The sequence below is a fragment of the Ambystoma mexicanum genome, chromosome 8 (assembly GCF_040938575.1).
Source record: "Ambystoma mexicanum isolate Mex_15411 chromosome 8, UKY_AmexF1_1, whole genome shotgun sequence".
Lineage (NCBI taxonomy): Eukaryota > Metazoa > Chordata > Amphibia > Caudata > Ambystomatidae > Ambystoma > Ambystoma mexicanum.
Window position 1 is genome coordinate 1368203347 of NC_090929.1, and position 19625 is coordinate 1368222971.

Here is a 19625-nt window from a genome sequence, read left to right on the forward strand (position 1 = left end):
TTCTTTTGATTAAATCATTGCTTTTGTTTGCCTGCATCTTTTCAAAGTGGCTCATATAGAAATGTATAATAATTTAAGCATTTTTGACCATATTTGGTGTTTTTGCTCCGCCAATTTCAAAGCTATTCTGACAGATGAAGAGTCAATTCCATTTCTCTCTTGTGTTTAAAAGGGGAAGGTGGGAGTGATATTCTGTTGTGATCTGTGTTATTTTTGAGTACCTGCTCTCTCCTCACATCTATTTAATTGTCTATTGGTGGGTTGAGGGGTGTTGCAGGGAGAACCCTTAACCATAGTGCTATCTGTTCGAAACCAATCCCAAAGTATTCTTTTCTTTGCTGCATTTGTTTTTGTGCTCATTACTTGATTCCTAGTGTATTAAAGATATTATTCAGTGTTCTGTGACCCCATTGGTGATTGTTGTTACTTATTAAAATCTATTTTCATTTAAATTCTAAATACATAAATATTTACCTTTCAAAACTAGCCCAATTACTGATTCAGTGTGACCGGGGGGTCTCAGGAGAAGGGTCTGATATGAGTGGTATATCGTTCGCAATATTGAACTTATACATAAAAATAAATAAGGGTTTCATTTGCGCACTACATGCTGGGCGAGACTTGGGTGCGTGCCAGATTGAAATCACTTACAAATACCAAGCAGAACTGGAGAGAAAGAACATCAAGGGTTCCAGTCCATAAGCACAAAACAAGAACATGTCGAGTATCACGTTGGAAATGGTGGAATTGTGTTAAGAATGCCCTTTCTTCCTGGAAAGAGGGAAACACATTTAATTAAGAATAATTACAAGCTTTTAAAAACGTTCTGATGAAAGGGATCCAAGTAATTGGGCCAGGCAAAAGCCAAGGACAGAAGCTATTGCTCCGGCCACTTTTTTTTGTTTTGTTGTTTTTTCCTAAATGGTAGGGCCAGATAGATAATAGGGTTGGACTAAGGACTATTTCTTTTAAACTTTGATGAGCCTCCTTACTTTTAGTTTATTATTCCCTCATTGTGGTAGGGCTACTTAGGCATTTCCATTATTATTTAAATTTAAAAAACCTTGAACAGGTCATCATTTAGACTCCTTCTGGTTTGCCACAGTGGACAGAGTATTCTTCATAGGGAGTTCCTTGTAGGAATGGGAGTTCTTTCCCCTTACAGGGGGGAAACTCTGAGTGAGGTCCCACTTTCCCTGATCCCTACCCTAGGCTCAAAGGGGGTGGGTAGCCCCTAGGAAGAATGAACAAATAGATCAGATTTGTCACACCTTCGTAGAAATAGTCTATAAATCAATCAATCAGCAAACAAGTGAGTAAAGCACAGGGGAAAGCTAGGCGACATCTTGTCTCCTACTTTGCTGAACGGCTGTAGCTTACTTTGGAAGAAAATACAGGAATAGCAGGGGTATTTTTTCTCTTGAAGGGTTGACAATGGACCGAAAACACATCAAGATAAGAAATTCCAAGTACAAATAACAATTGCATTTTTCAACATACCTGTCAGTTGAAGCTCAAGAATTAAATGTACTTATGTTGATTGCCACTTTGATTTTCTAAGAAAGTGAAGGACATTTTAAAATACATTATACCCCACAATAAAGTTATATTAATTTGAGTTTTAACTACTGCATCATTTTGTTATTACTTTTGAATATGGACTATACAAATTAGGATAGTTGTGTTGAAATATACACAAGTATGGATGTTAGTGTGATTTGTGATAGGGAAGTATGTACCCCTAGTACCTACTCATCTAAGTTATGTAGTTGGAAGTGAAACTGTTCGATTTGCATCTGCTGGTTTGGTTAGAATACTGCAGAGGCATTGCCAGGGAATTAAACACATATACCTTTAACCCTAAGAAGAAGGCAAAGACTATGCAAGTCAAGGAAACTGAAGTGGAATAACTTAATTTCACTAGTAGAAAGGCTATGTGTCTTCATTATGCCAATAGTCACTCAGGACCAAAGATTTGAGGAGTTTGTCACAACCAAAGACACAATGGTATGCTGTGGTATAGGCTGGTTTTAAAATCATAGAAGGCTGGAAAGTGGTCAAGTCAAGGAAGTATTGGGATGCCTTTGGCTTGCAGTTCCCTCCTAGTCCTATTTGAATAATTGCTGGAGGTTGAACCCACTCATCTATATCTTCTCAAGCAGAACATCTGGAAAATGGTTACTAATTACTAAGCACCCACTGAATCCACCACGAGGAGGCAAGACAGGTGGGACATTGTTTGTTCCGTTTGTACCACAAATATAACTTTTGAAATTACTGGGACCAGCCAAACAATACAGGTTCAAAGGTTTTGAGCCTTGAAGTGATGTTCTGAGGGTGTGTCTGCTGTCTTGGCAGTTAGGTCTAATATAGAACCTGAACCAACCATGTGTAGCAATGAAGTATAACTTGAGTATTATCAGATCATGGAAATCAAAGTCCAACAATCACAGACAGTTTAGGACAAACAATCTCATTTTGTTAAGGAAAGCAGCAACCAGTGTGCTTAAAGAGGATTCAGTATGGCACCGTAAGGGGTCACCAGATGATATGATATGGCATTTATAACGGCCATGTACACAAGTGTTTCTAGGCATGACACGAAACAGAGGGAGGACAAAACAACGATCATACTAGGCCCTGTGTCAATCAGATCGTGCAAGTGCAGGGAAGTTGAAGGGGAGAAGTGCTGAGGGGGTAAGGGGATGTGCAGCTAACTCAATAACTGCAGCCAGCAAGTGGTTCATAAGGGCAGAGAGAAAGGACTGTAGGTTTGCAGATAAAGACCATAAGTGACAAGTGCGTGGAGCAGTCAGGACATCAGCAGGGGAGAGGAAGAGAGAAAGCAGAAGTAAAAAGGAAGGCCTTGAGTTGCTTCTGGAACCAGAGGTGGTTCTGCTCAAGTTTGAGAGATCAGGGAGACTGTTCCAGAGGGAGCCCCAGCCGAAGAGAGAAATCTGCCCCCAACTGTCTGCTTGGAAAAGCGTCGGACCCTCAGAGAGTTGGAAGTGGATGAGCGGATAGCTAGAGAAGTGAGATGTTTATGAAGAGAGAGTTGGAGGTAGTGCAGTCCCAGGCCCCAGAAAGCTTTGTGGATGATGCAAAGGGTCTTGAACTTTATCCTTGCCGCCACAGGGAGCCAGTGAAGAGATTTCAGGGCTGGAGAGATACGATTCCTGGGTTTAAGGCCAAGGATAAGTCTTGCAGTCCTGTTCTGGATAGGATGTAGAGGTCAGAGAGTAGAGGCAGGCAGATTTAGAAAGAAGAGGCTGTTGCAGTACTCCAGCCTAGAGAGGACCAGAGTTCTGGAGACAGTGAGCTTCTGGGGGAAAGTGGGGAAAGGAAGAATACCTCTGAGGAGGTGCAGCTGATAGTTTGACTTCTTAGAGACATCAGATGTGAGGATGGAGTTGAAGATGACACCAAGGTTCTTAGACTCACAGGTAGGAGCAGGAAGAGGGCCCAGAGTGGGCGGCCAGAGAGGGAGAGCAAAGGAGGGAGGTGGTGTTCCAATGAGGATCTCGGTCTTACTGGCATTAAGGCAGAGATCATTAGCAGCACACCATTCCTGAATTGCGGCCAGACAGTCTGGTATGAGAGAAGAGGAAGAGGTAGCCGAAGGGCACCTGAAAGACAGCTGGGTGTCATCTGCATAACACTGAAAGTTGGAGCAGTAAGTAGCGATGCGGTGGGCAAAAGGTGCGAGGTAGTGGTTGGAAAGCCAGGGAGAAAGGTTAGACACCTGGGGAACTCCGCAAGTAGAGAGAGACCTAGAAGAGAGGAAAGACCCTGGTTGGACCTGAGAGGGTCGGTCAGAGAAAGGAGGTCAGCCAGGCCAGGGCCTGATCAGTGAAACACAGGTTATCACAGAGGTGATTGAGCAGGATGGCATGGCGGACCATATCAAAATCAGAATAAAGATCGAGAAGAATGAGGACAGAAGGAAGGTTAGAGTCAAGTTTAGAGAGCAGGTCTTCACGGGTGTTCAGGAGAGCACTTTCCATGCTTCTGGCAGCTCTGAAGCCAGACTGGTGGTCTTGGAGACAACCAACAGATTCAGTGTGCAGATTAAGCTGGCAGATGTCCAGCTTTTCCAAGAGTGTGCCCAAGAAAGGAGTGGTGGAGATCGGGCGATAGTTAGCCAGAGAGGAAGGATCGGCAGAGGGCTTCTTTAGGAGGGGGTATACAAGGGAGTGCTTAAGGGGAGAGGGGAAGGTTTCAGTGGCAAATGAGTGATTGCAGAAATCTGCCAAGGCTGGAGCAGGGGTGTCATTGTGGTCCTTGATGGTTCTGGATGAACAGGGGAGAACCTAATTTGATGAGGCTTTCATAAATAGGACTTGTCTAGAATCATCAACTGGGGTGAACAAGGAAACGGAGGAGAAAGGAGAAGAGATGGCCGCAGGCGGGCCAGGAGTGGAGGAGGACGTAGAGGGAGAGGGGATGGACAGGATATCATGAGTTTTAGTGATGAAATGGGAGGCCAAGGCCATACAGAGGGCTTGTGAGCAGGAGAGGTAGAGACTGCAGCAGGATTGGCCAACACCTTGCAGATTTTGAAGAGCTCAGCCGAGTTGTTAGATGACACAGATGGACATTGTGGAGTCGTTTGATGGCAGTGACCTGCCACATTCATTTTATCAACAGTATTGAAACAAATTATTCCATACGTTCATTAGAGACCAATCAGGACAGCCAGCCAATGGGCAGGGAGAGAACAATTCCTTCCCCACTTCCTGCCTGCCCAGACACACTGGAGCCTAGTCGGGGACACCCAAAGGTTCCCGCCAAAGGCAAAACACACACAGAGACCTTCCCCTCCAAGAATGGAGGAGGAAGGGCTGACAAAGGACAACCATGCTAGAAATGGCGAAAAAAGAAAGGAGTCACCATGTTAGAGCAAAGGTGATCCTATTGTGCACAGACAAGGCTGTGAATACAGTCTGCGGCAAAAAATAGCACAATAGTTGATACACATCCGCTGCCACCAGCCATTACTAGGATTTTGTCTATCTGACGAAAAGGTCACAGGAGCAAAGAGAAGGGGGATACCAGGTATCCCCTTAGCACTGCACATAAAGGGTGTGTGCTAATCTCTCATAGTATAAAGTTTTAGGATGGATACAAAGTATCCCTCTAGCCTTATGAACTGTAGTGACTTGAGGACAAAGAACACATCTCAAAAGAGAACCCAGAGGGTTCCCAGCAACACTGCCCCTAAGGAGCTGTGGGCTGCAAAAGCAAAACACAGATGCCTTAAAAGAGATATGGAGGAAAGTAAACTCCATAGTAAATGTAAAACACAGAACAGAGTTCCAAAAGTCAGACCAAATAAGAATGAATGAGTGGACAAAGGCTCCACTCATTCAGGATAAACAGAAATGATAAATCTCCCTAACAGATACTTCTGTAGAGCATTGAGTTTCCAGAAAGGAGTGTGAAAATTCATGATAGACTGACATGTGCTAGCATCATCCAAATAGTTTGTGTTTTTATTGTGCCAGTAGAAACATGTGATATGTGCTCCATGCAGCCGGCTCAGGTTCCGGTGATGCTAGGGGTAGTGACATTTACATCTCTTGGAGTTCACAGTTTACTTTATATATCATTTGGTGTACCTAGTTTTTCCTGAATACAGAACGAAATGCATGCATGTACAATAAACTATACTTAATGTACAGTAGAAGCCCAGTGTATGGCATTATAAAACATGGTACAAAGTATAGTTATCAAAGTTGTACAATGAAAGGAAGAGCACTAATTATTTCAAAGCGATGTTCGTTGCCCAAAATAAGCAAATTCAGGGTTCACAGGACAATCCGCCGTAACAGCAATTAACCCATCAACATACAAGAATATTCATCTTTATCTACATAATAATTAAATGAAAGGGCTAAGCTATTTTCTGTTACATGGATTTATACAGGTGCTCTCAAGCGTTCAGCCTTCTAATGTGTCTTTGCCTAACGAGCAAAGCATGCTAAGGTGTTACTGTGCAACTGCTCTATTATCCACGTTATGTAGAAAAGAAACCTGCTCGTCAGCTGTTCCATTTCTAAAAGCTTTTCGCAACAGTAATTAGAAGACTGGGCACTCTGATAACTACTCTGGTGATGGTTTGGCACAGAACAAAAGCTTACTACTATGGTACTAGTTCAAAGCAGATCCATTTAGAAAGACTGCTGTGTGACCGGACAGAGCGGTCTTTCTAAATCGAACTGGCACGCCCCTGCCACACATGAGCGTACGCAGGGGCTGACAGGCAAGCGGGAACAGTTAGGTGTTGCTGCATGTTTGTGTGTGTGTTTTTGGGAACGGGATGTCAGGGATGGGGAGGGAGATGGTGGCGGGTGAGGAAGGGGTATTCAGGGGGTGGTTGCAGAGAGGATGGGGGGCAAGGGGATAATTTCGCTTTTTGCAGCCCGCCTATAACTGGCTGAATTATTTTTTCTTTTTGTTAGGCGACCTGCACAAAGTGAAAATATGACATAGAACCATTACTATAACATGACGAACAAAAGAGTTCCACGCATAACTATGACACAATTCTATACCCAGTGACACATGGACGATCCACCCCGGGAGGATAGCTCAGCGGCAACGTGTTCGCCTTGGAAGCAAGACGACACGAAGCAACTTTCGATCCCCAGGTCCGCGCTTAGAAACCCCTGGGTATTTAAGCGCATTATAAATACGCAACTAAGACAAAAAAAAAACAATTATGCAACTAAAAAAAATAAAAACTATTCCTGTAACAGCGCCTCGATGCCTGTGGGCTGTGTGAGCGCTTTAAAAATGCAAATAAATAAATAAAATACCATACACTTTAGTGGTGTAGTGATGTAGTCTTTGGTCACCTTTCCCATATCAATCTGGTGCAGGTGTAGTTTTACACTGTGGAAGGTCAACAAGAATCACTTGTAACAAGGCTAGTGGTGAGTGTGATTGGGCGAGTTAAGTGGCTTGAATGATTGTGAAGCACATGGTACTGAGCAAGAGGAAGGTAAAAGTAGTGTGGCTGAGGGAGTGGTAGTAGTATGGAAAAGGGATTAGTACTGTGGAGGGGCAGAGGGGTTTTAGTGCAGTGAGGGAAGTAGTAGTGCAGAAGGGGGCAGTAGAAGTGCAGAAGGGGGGAGAAGAAGTACAGAATGCGAGTACTAGTGTGGAGAAGGGAGTAGTATTGTGGTGCAAAGCAACAGGAAGAAAAAAAGGGGGCGTAATGACTAAGAGCGAAGGCAAGGCCTAAAGGAGTGGGTGACATTGGAGGGACAGTATAGCAGAGGAAAGAGAGAAGCACGTTTGGTGGGGTTGGAGGAGAGTAATAAGAGGTATAGAGAGACAGGGAGAGAAGAGCATGCCAGACTCAAGAGCAAATCAAGAAGGGTATATTTCAGGTACATTCCCTACCCTCACAGAACAGTAATCACTGGATAGAGAAGGGTAGAGTAGGGATAGTTTTAGGAAGTCCCAGAGGAGGCTAGTGTTAGAAAAGACATCTTCACCCCCGGCATAAGTTAGGCGTTAACAGATGAAAGAGAGCGATGGCCTGTCTTAAGGCCCAGTGAAACATCATTAGAAATCCTTGGACCATAGGTCTTGGAGTGATTCCTGTGACATGACAAGTTGAGTTCCGAATTCAGTTTTCTTTTAAAGCACAGGATACGCAACACAGGATACAGGCGGGAGTTTCTGTAACTGAACAAGGATAATCAGCAGGATATGTCAAGTAAAGAAGTGCAAGGGAGCTCGCTATTCTAGGGATACCGGTCTCCCCCAGGTTGTCTGGAGCACACAATAGTGTCAGAACTAGTGGCCAGCCACTGTGCTTCAGGGGTTTAAAGTGCTCGCCTTTCTATTTTTAATCCACACCAGAAGGACTGGGAAAGGCACCCTGCTTCCTGGTCTGGGGTTATAGGGGCCCAGTCAGATCACTATGAGGGGGTTATGGTGTGCTTACTTCTCCCACTGAAAGGATAGATAGATATTATAATGCACTGCTGCCATAAAGAGGACAGCTGCCCTATAGTTAAGATCAAACCAATTTGCATTGACATTTCTCAAAAATCTTTTGCTAATAACTTTTGATTCGCTGGGCAGGTCTGGCCCACATCTTCAAAAACGTTCAAAATAAAGGACTAGCATAGGCCCTTCAAACCGGTACATTTAGTTCAGCAAAGAAAAAAAGCTGTTTTATCCTACTCCAAATCATTTGCCCACATAGAAAATGCTGCTTTCCATTATACATGCGTACAAAGAAAAATCGGTGAACCACTTTACACCAAATAAGAAATAACCTGTACACAAAGCATTGCACTGTTCATTGTTTTAAAACAAATCGGAAAGGGAAAGGGGTACCCACAGTCCCCAAATAAATGTCCATGGTGCAGTGCAGCACTCAGGCTCTTCAGAAATACCATTTGCTTTTGCTCAATGCGAGCGATTCCATTGGTAATCCCCTGAGAAGTTGAAAAAGAATAGTGCTCAAAAAGGATATTTGGGGAAGGCAAAGGGATGGTTTTACAGAAGACTACTGGTGGAGAGATTAAGAAGACCAAATAATTAGGTGGCAACTTTGAGGAGGGCTAGAGAGCTCGCTTTCAACCAGATTGTTTTTGTGTAACCACGGGAATCGAACACTGGCAGACGTGGTCAGAAAAAGTGCTTTATATTGGTTCATAGGAGAGGGTCAGGAAGGGTGGTTGGACCTAAAAAAGGAGAAGGGGTGCACATTGAGAGAGGCAGTAGGGATGGGGAAGACTCTTTTCAAGTGCTTGCATGCTACAGCGGGAATGATTATCACTGCAACACTATCATGGTGATCATAAATCTAATGCTGCAGGAAATTGCAGAGGGAAACTATTGTGGAAATTAAAGCAGGAGAGAAACGGGTGGGGGTCGTGGGCCACTGTCCATGGTCTTTTAGCCTAATTGCTGCAAAAGACACAGTGGTCAGGGCTGAAGAACATGGCCGGTGGACCTGGTTGTTTACTAGCGAGGGGCATGTGGGCCACGGCCATAACCTGGTCTTTCAGCCTAATTGTTGTAACATGGATACCAGGCATGGCAAGGCGATTCTGGTCATTTTTTGCACTGTGGACAGTGGCCACAGCCTAAGGCCATGGTGGTGGGATCGGGTTATTTATTCATCCGGGGAGAGGGGCCACAGTCCATCACCAGTGTGCTAGGATCTTTTATACAACAAAGGCCATGGCAACTGGTCTGGTCTATGGAGAGGATATAGCATACAAAACCATTGAAATTCATTAGAAAACCTGGGCACGCATGATGAGATGTGGCTATTTGCTAGTGAGGGGCATACGGCCACATCCATAGCCTGATCCTTTAGCCTCATTGTTGCAATGTGGACAGTGACAATGGCACAATGTCATGGCCAGTGGAATTAGGTGCTAAATGTTGCAGAGCACACAGAGGCCCTGGTCAAATGATGTGGATTCGATATAGCAAAACAATATAGCATAACAAAACCTTTGAACTTTAGAGACAGATCTATAGTTGGGAGAGTTAAAATGAATCAAATCTCAAAACACAAGCTAAGACATTTGGGCAGCAATGAAAATGATCTTGCAGTCAGTATGGCATATATTTGGGTACAGCTAGCTTGAACAACGGTTCTACAGCCCCATGCTGGCATATACTGTCTACAGATATCTTGAACATGTGGTTTACAGTGACAATGCAGACATGTAATAGCACATATACCAATATGCAAAGTTATCTGATCCTTAACAAACGGAGACTTAAAGGACAATGTGACAAGAAATTAGTGTTCAATGCATCTGTGGATAAATTAGGTGGCGGTGGTGTGGTTGCGTCTGCTGGGGTCGTTTTACTTCCAAATGGACCTGGATGCCAGAAAATCTCTGAAATTCGATACTTAAGGTAAGGTAGAAATGGAAACCTTAAAATGTTAATGTGCCAGTTTAACCCAAAGAGCGAAAGAAATTCAACAGCTGCTAGAAGCTGTGCCACCTCATCTCCGAGCCCCCGTTCCACAGCCCATGAGCCTGCAGTTGACAATCACAGACTAATCACATGTTGCCTCACGTATGACATCACTTATAGCGTCATTGGTAGAGCAGATTACATCTAAACGTGGGAGAGGTTCAATGCTTAACTTAAATCACTGCACTTTATACACATTGAACTAGAAAGAATGAAGTGCATTGTTACTCTAACTTTCACATCTAACACTTCATACGCAGACAGTTTTGAGCCAGATGGTAATGCAAGTGTATTTCCAAACAGAAGATACTGCGGTCCATTTATAGGATTTGAAACTCTCTGTCATTAGATTGGTACCATTTGTAAGAACGCCCAGTCCACCAAGTTGCAAGACTAAGATAGCTGCAAAGTAGTACCATCGGCCTTCAGGATCTATCACACTGTAGTTTGTGTGGTTTCAATCACAGGTGAAAGATTCCGCACCATAGTCTTTGACAGCACAGTAAAGTACTGAATAGAACTCCTCTTTCTTGGTGACTTCAACATCCACCTGGATGCCTCCTGTCCTCCCTCTGGACTCTTTGGCGACCTCTGCGACTCTCTCTCACTCTCTATCCTCCCGTCTGGGCCGACTCATTCTGCAGGGCACACTCTTGATGCTCTGACCTTCCCCTCTCTGTCCCTCTCCCCTGGAGTGATCACTTTCTCCTATCCTCCCACCTCACCTTCCCTACCCCACAGGCAAAGCCACGGTCATCTCTGCCACCCTCCTTCTCGGTCATCCAACCCATGAGGCGCGTGTCAGTTGAGGCTTTCGCTTCCACCTTCTCTCTCCCACCCCCCCTTCGGCTGACTCCCACCCTGACACAGCCCTCTCCTCTCTCCACTCTGCTATATCCGATACTCTTGATATCCTTGCGCCTGTCATGAGAATCCGCCTGAAGCCCAAAGCCAAATGTAACTCCTGGTATGACTCGGATCTCGTCACCCTTAAACGCAAGTGCAGGGTGGCAGAGAGGAAATGGCATGCTTCATGTTCATCCTCTGATAAACTGGCCTGCCGCCTGCTCCAAAGGCAATACTGGCTCCATGTTCTCACCAAGAAGAGAGCCCTTATCCAACCCTGCATCTCTGCGGCATCTAACAATTCAGCTGAACTATTCAAAATCTGCAAGGAGCTGGCCAACCCTGCTGCAGTATCTACCTCTCTGGTCCCCTCCCAGGCCCTCTGCACGGTACTGGCCTCTCACTTCATCTCAAAAACTCAGGATATCCTGTCCTCACTCTCCTCCTATCACCACCCCACCTCTATCCCCTGCTCTTCCTCTGGCCCTTCTGTAGCCACCCCTCCTCCCTCCTCTGCCTTTCCCCTTTTTTCTGCTGACAAGGTTTCGAGACAAGTACGATCTATGAAAGTCTCATCTAAACAGGTCCACCCCTGTTCCTCAAAACTATCAAGGACCACATCGACTCCTTGGCTCCTGCCCTGGCTGACTTCTGCAATCACTCCTTCGCCTCTGGAGTCTTCCCATCCCCCCTCAAGCACTCCCTTGTGCACCCCCTTCCTAAGAAACCCTCTTCCAACCCCTCCTGCCCGGCTAACTATTGCCCAATCTCTATCACTCACTTCCTGGGCAATCTCCTGGAGAAACTGGCCATCTCCCAGCTTAACCTCCATGCTGAATCTGTTGGTAGTCTTCATGACCATCAGTCTGGCTTCAGAGCTGCCAGAAGCACAGAAACTGCTCTCCTGAACATCCATGAGGACCTGCTCTCTAACCTTGACTCTAACACCCCATGTGTTCTCATTTTGCTCGATCTCTCTTCTGCCTTTGATACTGTCAACCACACCATCCTGCTTAACCGTCTCCGTGATAACCTGGGTATCACGGTTCAGGCTCTGGCGTGGCTGATCTCTTTCCTCTCCAATCGACCCTCCCAGGTCCAACTGGGGTCCTTCCTCTCTGACATCTTTTTCTCTACCTGTGGTGTCCCCCGGGGATCTAACCTCTCTCCCTAACTGTTCAACCAGTATCTGGCACTTCTTGCCCACCGCATCGCTGCTCTCTGCCCCAACTTTCAGTGCTATGCGGATGATGCCCAGCTCATTTTCAGGCTACCCTCGGCCTCCTCTTCCCCCTCCCTCATCTCGGATTGTCTTTCTGCTATCCATGAATGGTGTGCCGCCAACGACCTCTGCCTTAATGCCAGTAAGACTGAGATTCTCATCGGCACACCCACTCCCTCCTTCCCTGCAGCTCTCTGGCCGGCCTCTCTTGGCCCTCTTCCTGCTCCTACCTGCAAGGCAAAAAACCTCGGGGTCATCTTTGACTCCACACTCTCTTTCTCTCCTCACATATCTGAAGTCTCTAAGAAGTCAAACTATCAGCTACACCTCCTCAGAGGTATCCTTCCTTTCCTCTCCTTCCCCCAGAAGCTCAGTGTCTCTAGCTAGAGCCCTGGTTCTCTCGAAGCTGGACTACTGTAACAGCCTCTATCTAAATCGGCCTGCCTCTACTCTCCGCCCTTTGCAACGCATCCAAAACAGAACTGCGATACTTGTCCTTGGCCCCAAGCCCAGGGACCGTATCTCTCCAGGACTGAAATCTCTACACTGGCTCCCAGTGACTGATTAAGTTCAAAACCCTCTGCATTGTCCACAAGGCCTTCTGGGGCCTGAATACCTTCAACTCTCTCTTCCTAAATATCTTCCTTCTCGAGCTCTTTGCTCATCCGCCTCCAACTGCCTCAGGGTCAGCCGCTTCTCCAAGCAACGAGTTGGGGGTAGATCTCTCTCTGCAGCAGGGGCCTCCCTCTGGAACAGCCTTCCTGCCTCCCTGAAACTTGAGGAGAACCATCTCTGGTTCCGGAAGCACCTCAAAACCTTCCTCTTTGCCTCCGCTTTCTCTCTGCCTCTCCCCTGCTAAAATCACTGAAACTGCACTGAATCTGAAATCGGGCCACTCAACGATCTCAGTCCTTGGCCCAGCCACTCTACCCTGCACTGCGGGACGGTCTCTGTATCCCTACAGCCCCTTCTCCCAGCACTTGTCTGCACTTACCTTGCACTTGCCACCAGCTGGCCCTTATTATTTATCATGTATTCTACTAACCCTGTACTGCACTTTCCTTATTATTTATCTTGTATTCTACTAACCCTGTACTGCACTTTCCCCTCTCCCTTTCCCCCTGCACTTTTCCCTTCCCCTCTACCCTGCACTTGCGCAATCTGAATGACGCCTGGCCTAGTAGGATCGTTGTTGGTCTCCCCTTGCCCCCCCCCCCGCCTCGTCGTGCCTTGAAACACTTGTGTACAGGCACGTTACAAATGCCATATCATATCATGTGTGTAGTGTAAATATTTCTTTGCAGAAAATGATTGTAATAGAAATTAACAGTTTTCCAGATGCATTTCCTTTTCTTATCACAACAAACTTTCTGCTACCAAAGAGAAGGGAGGCACCTACCCATGCTGAATGGTAATGGCTAGTTAAGATGATACGTGAGGTTCAATATTATTGAACACTTGTTAAATGTTTAGATACAAAAAGTTTCTACTTAAACGTGTACTCTTTCTTGAGTATATGAAGATTACAGTGTTGCTTATCTGGGACTTGAAGTACATTTGGAAATTTGCATTCTTTATTTTTAGAAGCAAGTGAAAAACCTTTCTTCACGCCCTTATGACTCCATGATATACTGATGGCATATTACACCTTCATTAGCACACACTAAATGCAAAGCTGTAAAAGGGTTCTCGTGAATAAAGCCTGAATTTTTCACACCAACATGTACTTTCCAGTGATGTAATTGATGATGTCATTAGTCCGATCATAAGTGAAGTCATCAGTGATGTCATGAGTGTGTTCATGGGATGTGAAAGTGTGGGCTTGGAGTTAATACCGGTTTGGGCTGCATTAAACCAGCACCTTAATGTCACTTCAACTGAAGTTGTTTCACTGAATGGCGTTCTCTCTCAAATCTTGTCCCTTTAAACTTTTTATAAGGGGTCTGGTGCTATTCTCCACTCAGGAGGTTTCTCTTGCCCACACTTCTAAAGGTTCCAAGGCCCTTCAAACTGAATGGGATATGGTGCTCTTCATGTCAGTGTATAGGCACAGGCGTGGTCAACAGGTCCAGGGTGCAGCTCTCCTGAGGTCTCTTCTCGGATATAACCTCGGTTGTAGGACTGGCTTTCGCAGGGCCCTGATGGTTTGCAGTACTTGGCCCATCATGAGCCGAAATCCCTCTCTTAATGTAAGTGGCATGCTCCTTCTGCTACAGTCTTGTCTCCTGTCCTCTTGCTGCTCCTTTAACCTTCCCATTCAGCCTGCTTTGGCTTCCCCGCCTCTTTGCTCACCTCAAAGCACCGACTTTTATTAGTCATGCTCGCTTCCTTTCTCTCTGTTCCTTGTCGTGATTGGTTCCCTCTGTAGCCCTGGGTGAGGCTGCCAAGTATTGATTTCATGAGTAACTTTCTCCTCCTGCCCTAGGCCAATGTTGACCCAATCTGATAAGATGGCTGACAGACATCTAAACTCCAGATGGAAGATCCTCCTTAATCATGGCTCTGTGCTGGCCCTCCCCTTTGTTAAGCCGGTGTTGCCTGGGGCCAGCTTCTTGCAGGGGGTTCAAAGGGTACCGCTCTCCAACACTGCTCTCTTCAGTTGACAAATTGGGAACACATAGGGAATGCACAGACCTGATCTACAGTGATACTTGAAGTATATCAGTACATTTCATGAGTAGAGCTGCAATGCAAAACAACTTTCAAAAAGAGAACACTTAAAATAAACCATATTGATTGGGTTTATGTACCGTATAATAAAAGCTTTCAAACCTGATAAACTTTGATTCCACCGGATCATATAGGGACATCAGAACTTCAGCATCTTCGCCTATTTTACAAACTACATTTTTCAAATTAACAAAGAAAGCAAACGAAGGAGTGGCTGCAAACTTGGCTTGTCTGTTAATATTGTTGTTCTGCTTTTCAGACTGCAATAAAATAAATAAGAAGACAAAATATGATTAGAGCAAAGAGGCACCAACCTGTTACAAAGAACCGTTTGCCACATAGTACCAACAAATTAACTCTAGCATGATTTGTGTTTTAACATATGCCCACTTATCTTTACCTTATGTATAGCGCCTACAGCCAAAAAAAGGCATTTACGCGCATTAGTGTTCCCCATTCATCTTCCATTATCCTATCCCTTCACATTCCCAAGCCACAAACTCATCTCATCTGTTGCTTTGAAATGAAACTGAAGTGGTATGCATATTAAAATACCCACACCTCTTTCAAACATGCTACATTGTGTGCGTGGAAATAGGGGGGAGTCCAGGTCAAGGATGACTGCATAACCAGCTCAGAGTGACTTTTAAAGTGCCCATTATCTCTGGAATCAATTATGTACAGCATTGGGATGTGTGCTGAAGATGGAAGTCTTCATTATTTAAAGAGACAAAAACAGCTGGAGTTTTCTTTCAAGTCCCCACTACCTCCAAAACAAAAAAACCTCCCCGGAATCACTTGATATTTACACATACATTTATCAGGTTGAAAATACAGCTTTTTTCCGCTGAACCAAGGGAATAGAGGTATCCCTGCTTGGTTTCTGCTTTGGAATATGCAGTGCCTTCATTATTTTGAGAAAGGTGTTTCAACTAATGTGCACAGAAAACGTGGTCCGTACTGATTAAACTTCTCTCCATTGGTATTCATCTCAGCCAGATGTCACGTGTCTGTTTACCAGTACTTTGCACAGAAGCCAGCTAATGTTGCACACCGCCACAGTGACAATAAAGGACTGCCTTGGGCTTTTGTTTTTGATTACGCCAATAAAATAATTTATGACGGTGTTATTTGAATACCATTACTTATGCAAGAAATTGTCCAGCCAGAGGGATCTTCAACATGGTACCCATGCGGCCTGCCAGATGTCTAGGACTACAACCAACATGACCCTTCACCATGGTCTATGCTAATTAGGACTATTGCCAGCTGAAATCCAAAACATCTGGAGGGCAGCAGGAGCCATCTTGTTCGACATCCTTTGGGTTAAGTCAATTGTAGATGAACATTGATGCACCTTGCATGAGAACACCTGGGCAAAATAGCATATGTCGTCCAGAGGGCATATCCATATAGCTTTTTATAGTATTGTATACTTTGCAACTTGTTACTATATAGTTTCACTTTTTCTCCAATTGTGAGGATAGTACGAGGCAAAAACTCAAGCTATCCCTGAAAAATTGACATTTTTAAGTTCCAGTCTTACCTTCTCTTCTTGAATCCTTTCCTCAACTTGGTTGGATGCGATTTCATGTGCACGGAAGAGGCTGATTGTGCTAGTTTGTTCAGGGTCCAAAATGTTCCCATCTTCGTCCCTCACCACCAAATCTAAATCAAGTGTTCTATGGTATAAAAAAAAAAAAAAAAAAAGGAAAATGAAAATACTGACCCCCTTTTCTGGGAATCCTACTTTGCTATAGTGAATGAAGACTGAGGAAATGCTACTTACCTGTAACCACAGCTTGACTTCAGTTATGCAATTCCATGGGGTCGTACACTTACAGAGGCATCCACAATGAAATATCTCAAATAACGCTGATCAGTACCACCAGACTATTCCTGAGGCTAATGCCATCTTCATGTGTCTTTTTTGAGAGATCGTAGTAGACAGCTGAAACCTTAACCTTTTACACCTCGTAGGAAAGCTAGACAGCTTGCATGATACAATATGATATGGCATTTATAACGCGCCTAAGATAAGCTATCTAGCTGTTACGCTTCTTATTACAGTGCGACTCTGATAGTGATCGCATAGTTGCAATTAAAGCAATACAATGTATTGCTTACAGAGATAGGTGAAAGATCAAATTCATCAGCACAATTTGTCATACTTGTGCATTCTACCTTTTACTTCCATAAAGAGCATAATGCACAGGGACCTATGTACCCGGAGTGCCACATCGCTGCCATTCATTGTTGCAGGTTTTTCCCTACCTGGAATTAACCGTTAGTAACTTCGCGATCCAGGTTGAAAAACCTGGTTATGAGAAAGCCGTTGAATTTGCAGAGTAGTCGCGGGGAAGAACACATTGTTAGCCCATTCTTGCATGCACTGTATTCAGGATTCTCTTGCATACAGAGACTTGTATACATCCCCCAAGCAGAGTTCTCGGCCAATGGCACTACTGGTCATTTAGTTCTTAGAAGGAGTGCCAGACATTCATAACTATGACCTCTGCTTTTGGAAGCATAACACCCTTTGAGTTCGTTGCGGGTGAAGACTAGGCTGTAGTAGTCCTGCTTGAACTGCTCCCAAAGTGACCCGGGAATATACGTGAGTCAGTGAATGTTCTCTTATCACTTGCATCTACTGAATCCCCCCCACAAGTTTGCTGGAAACCTCAGGAGACTCCCTCAAGAAGTTGGGCCTCATTACGACCCTGCTGGTGCAGAAAGAACGGTGGCAGTAAAACCGCTGCCACCGTTCTTTCCGGACCAGCTGATACAGAGTCCTGCAGGTGGGAGGTGTCACTCGCACCAGGTCTGACCTGGTGGGAGTAACACCACCCGCCTGCAGGCTCAATGGAAACAACGCCCCCATCATAGACTGAACCGGTGTTTCCATTGTCCCCATCCCCATGGAATCCCGTAGGAATGGGTACTTCCAGAATTCCGCCTCCAGAATTCCCAGGTCACCGGGGCCGTAACGCCCCGGTGATTCTGGGAATCACAGAGGCAGAATGGTAATACGGGTCCGGCTGTAGCCCATCGGTTTTTCTGGCACAGTTACCGCCAGACTCGTAATGAGGCCCATAGTATTTTTTCTATTGAACTGTGTGAAAAAGAATCAACAAAACCTACAATTCAAAAAGGTATCTTTGAAAAATGTATTTACTGGTAAAATTATAGGGTTACATTAAGACCTGCACAGCATAGGCTTTTACTGCTAAAACAAAAACTATAACTAGGTTATCAGGATAGGTGTTAGATATGATGCCTTCCCAGCATAGACATCTATGAAACCCTCAACATGTTGGTTTTCCTCCAGCTCTACCAGAAATGTCGTCAGGCCTAGTACGGTAGTCGCCGGTCTGTTTCCATTTCCTTCCCACTAGCCCCCTCCCTTCCTTATCTATGTCTTAGCACTTGCCCTATCTGAAATGTCGTCAGGCTGAATACGATAGTTAATTTCACATCCTTACTGTTCATGGCCTGTAAGAACGTTGTTGTATTTTCCCTTGTTCCCTTCCTTGCCTTGAAGCGCTTTGAAACACATTGTGTATAGGCGCTATATAAATAAACTATCATATCATGTTACTGTCGTTTGGAACTTGTCCTGACTTTTGAAGGTAAATAAAGGCTTTTTGCTTTATTTTCCTTGCATCGATCGTCTTTTTTGGGGCACTGTCCAGTCCCTTTGGCCATCACTGCAATGGGACTCTGTCACCGATTACGGAATGTCTTGATTGTTTTACACTGCACACATGACCTTACAGTGAAGTGCAGTGGGGATACTTTGTATCCCCCCCTCTCTTTTATTGTACATACCTTCACGGTAACTTGCAGGATGTCTCCAGGATGGGCTTGTGGCAGTGGACATTTTTCTACCAGTTATTTTTCATTCTCCCGTGCACTTTGCATTTTATAGCATAATGCCTTTTGAAGTACCATGTATAAATGGAAGTCTCACGAGATTGTAGCTTTTTTTTTGCCTTCTTCCTGAATTCTCAGGATTGGGTATGACATATATGGTTAACCCTTTCCTGAGAAAAATGGTGCTATATGTTTGTGACCGGATATGGGGACTGGCACTGTCTGGTCCCAGTCCACATTTTAGGAAAAGTGTGTCTGTTGCTGGGCAGATGTGATGGCCGGAGACTGTTCATGATCAGACATTTGAATGGGGCAGATCCTTACTATTGGTGGGCTTGGGAGAAGGTGGGGTGCGTGGGGGGGGGCTCTAGCTCACATTTAGGATGAAAGACAGACTCTTGTATCCATCATTGGAGCCAAGACCCCTTTGTTTAGGAGCATCCTGCAGAGAACCTGTGGATCGTCATTGCAACCAACCAGGATTGCCTTCAGCAACTGTACCGGGGAAGCCATGTGCCTTTGTCTGATCTCCCTAATGCCTTCCTCAGTGCTTCAACCATTAGACCAGTGCGAACAATCAGTCAGGACCCATGCCTGAGGATCCTGTACTTGGAGGCGTTCGGAAGTATCCTGGGACCACACTGCAAACTGACATCTAGCTGTTCAGTGCCAGGAACTGTTTCGCCAGAGCACAGAACTGATGACCACCTAGGCCTAAACCCTGATGCCAAAAGTGACCCGAGTACCAGCTAACCCCAGACAGTTCAAACTGAGCAAATGCTCAAAGTAGTTGGGCCCAGGGAATTCAGAAGCCCCAGAAGTGCTCTTTCCACCTAGATAGAGTTTAATGAGTACAAAGTCCTAACCCTACCTCTCACTTGCCTGGGTGTGATCGGAAAGGTTATGGCCAAGGCTCCCCCCTGAGCTTCCCCACAGTTTTGCCAAAACTTGCTCACCCTTCTTAAAAGACTCCTAGCTTTCTACAAGAGGTTAGCTTTGGAATGTCTGACTCTTAGGGCACTAAGCTCCATTTCTTTTAACAGGAAAGGAT

At 45.0% G+C, this 19625-nt stretch overlaps 1 protein-coding gene across 2 annotated transcripts in view; it reads right to left on the reverse strand.

Annotated features, from left to right (window-relative positions):
* Positions 1-19625, reverse strand: part of DOCK1 (dedicator of cytokinesis 1) — a 2312292-nt gene that overhangs the window by 2048688 nt on the left and 243979 nt on the right. For both annotated transcript variants that reach the window (XM_069611483.1, XM_069611484.1), the window contains exons 7-8: positions 16248-16383; positions 14804-14961 (exon numbers count right to left, since the gene is read on the reverse strand). In XM_069611483.1, the coding sequence (XP_069467584.1) occupies positions 14804-14961; positions 16248-16383 (294 nt within the window). The remainder of the gene's footprint in view (positions 1-14803; positions 14962-16247; positions 16384-19625) is intronic.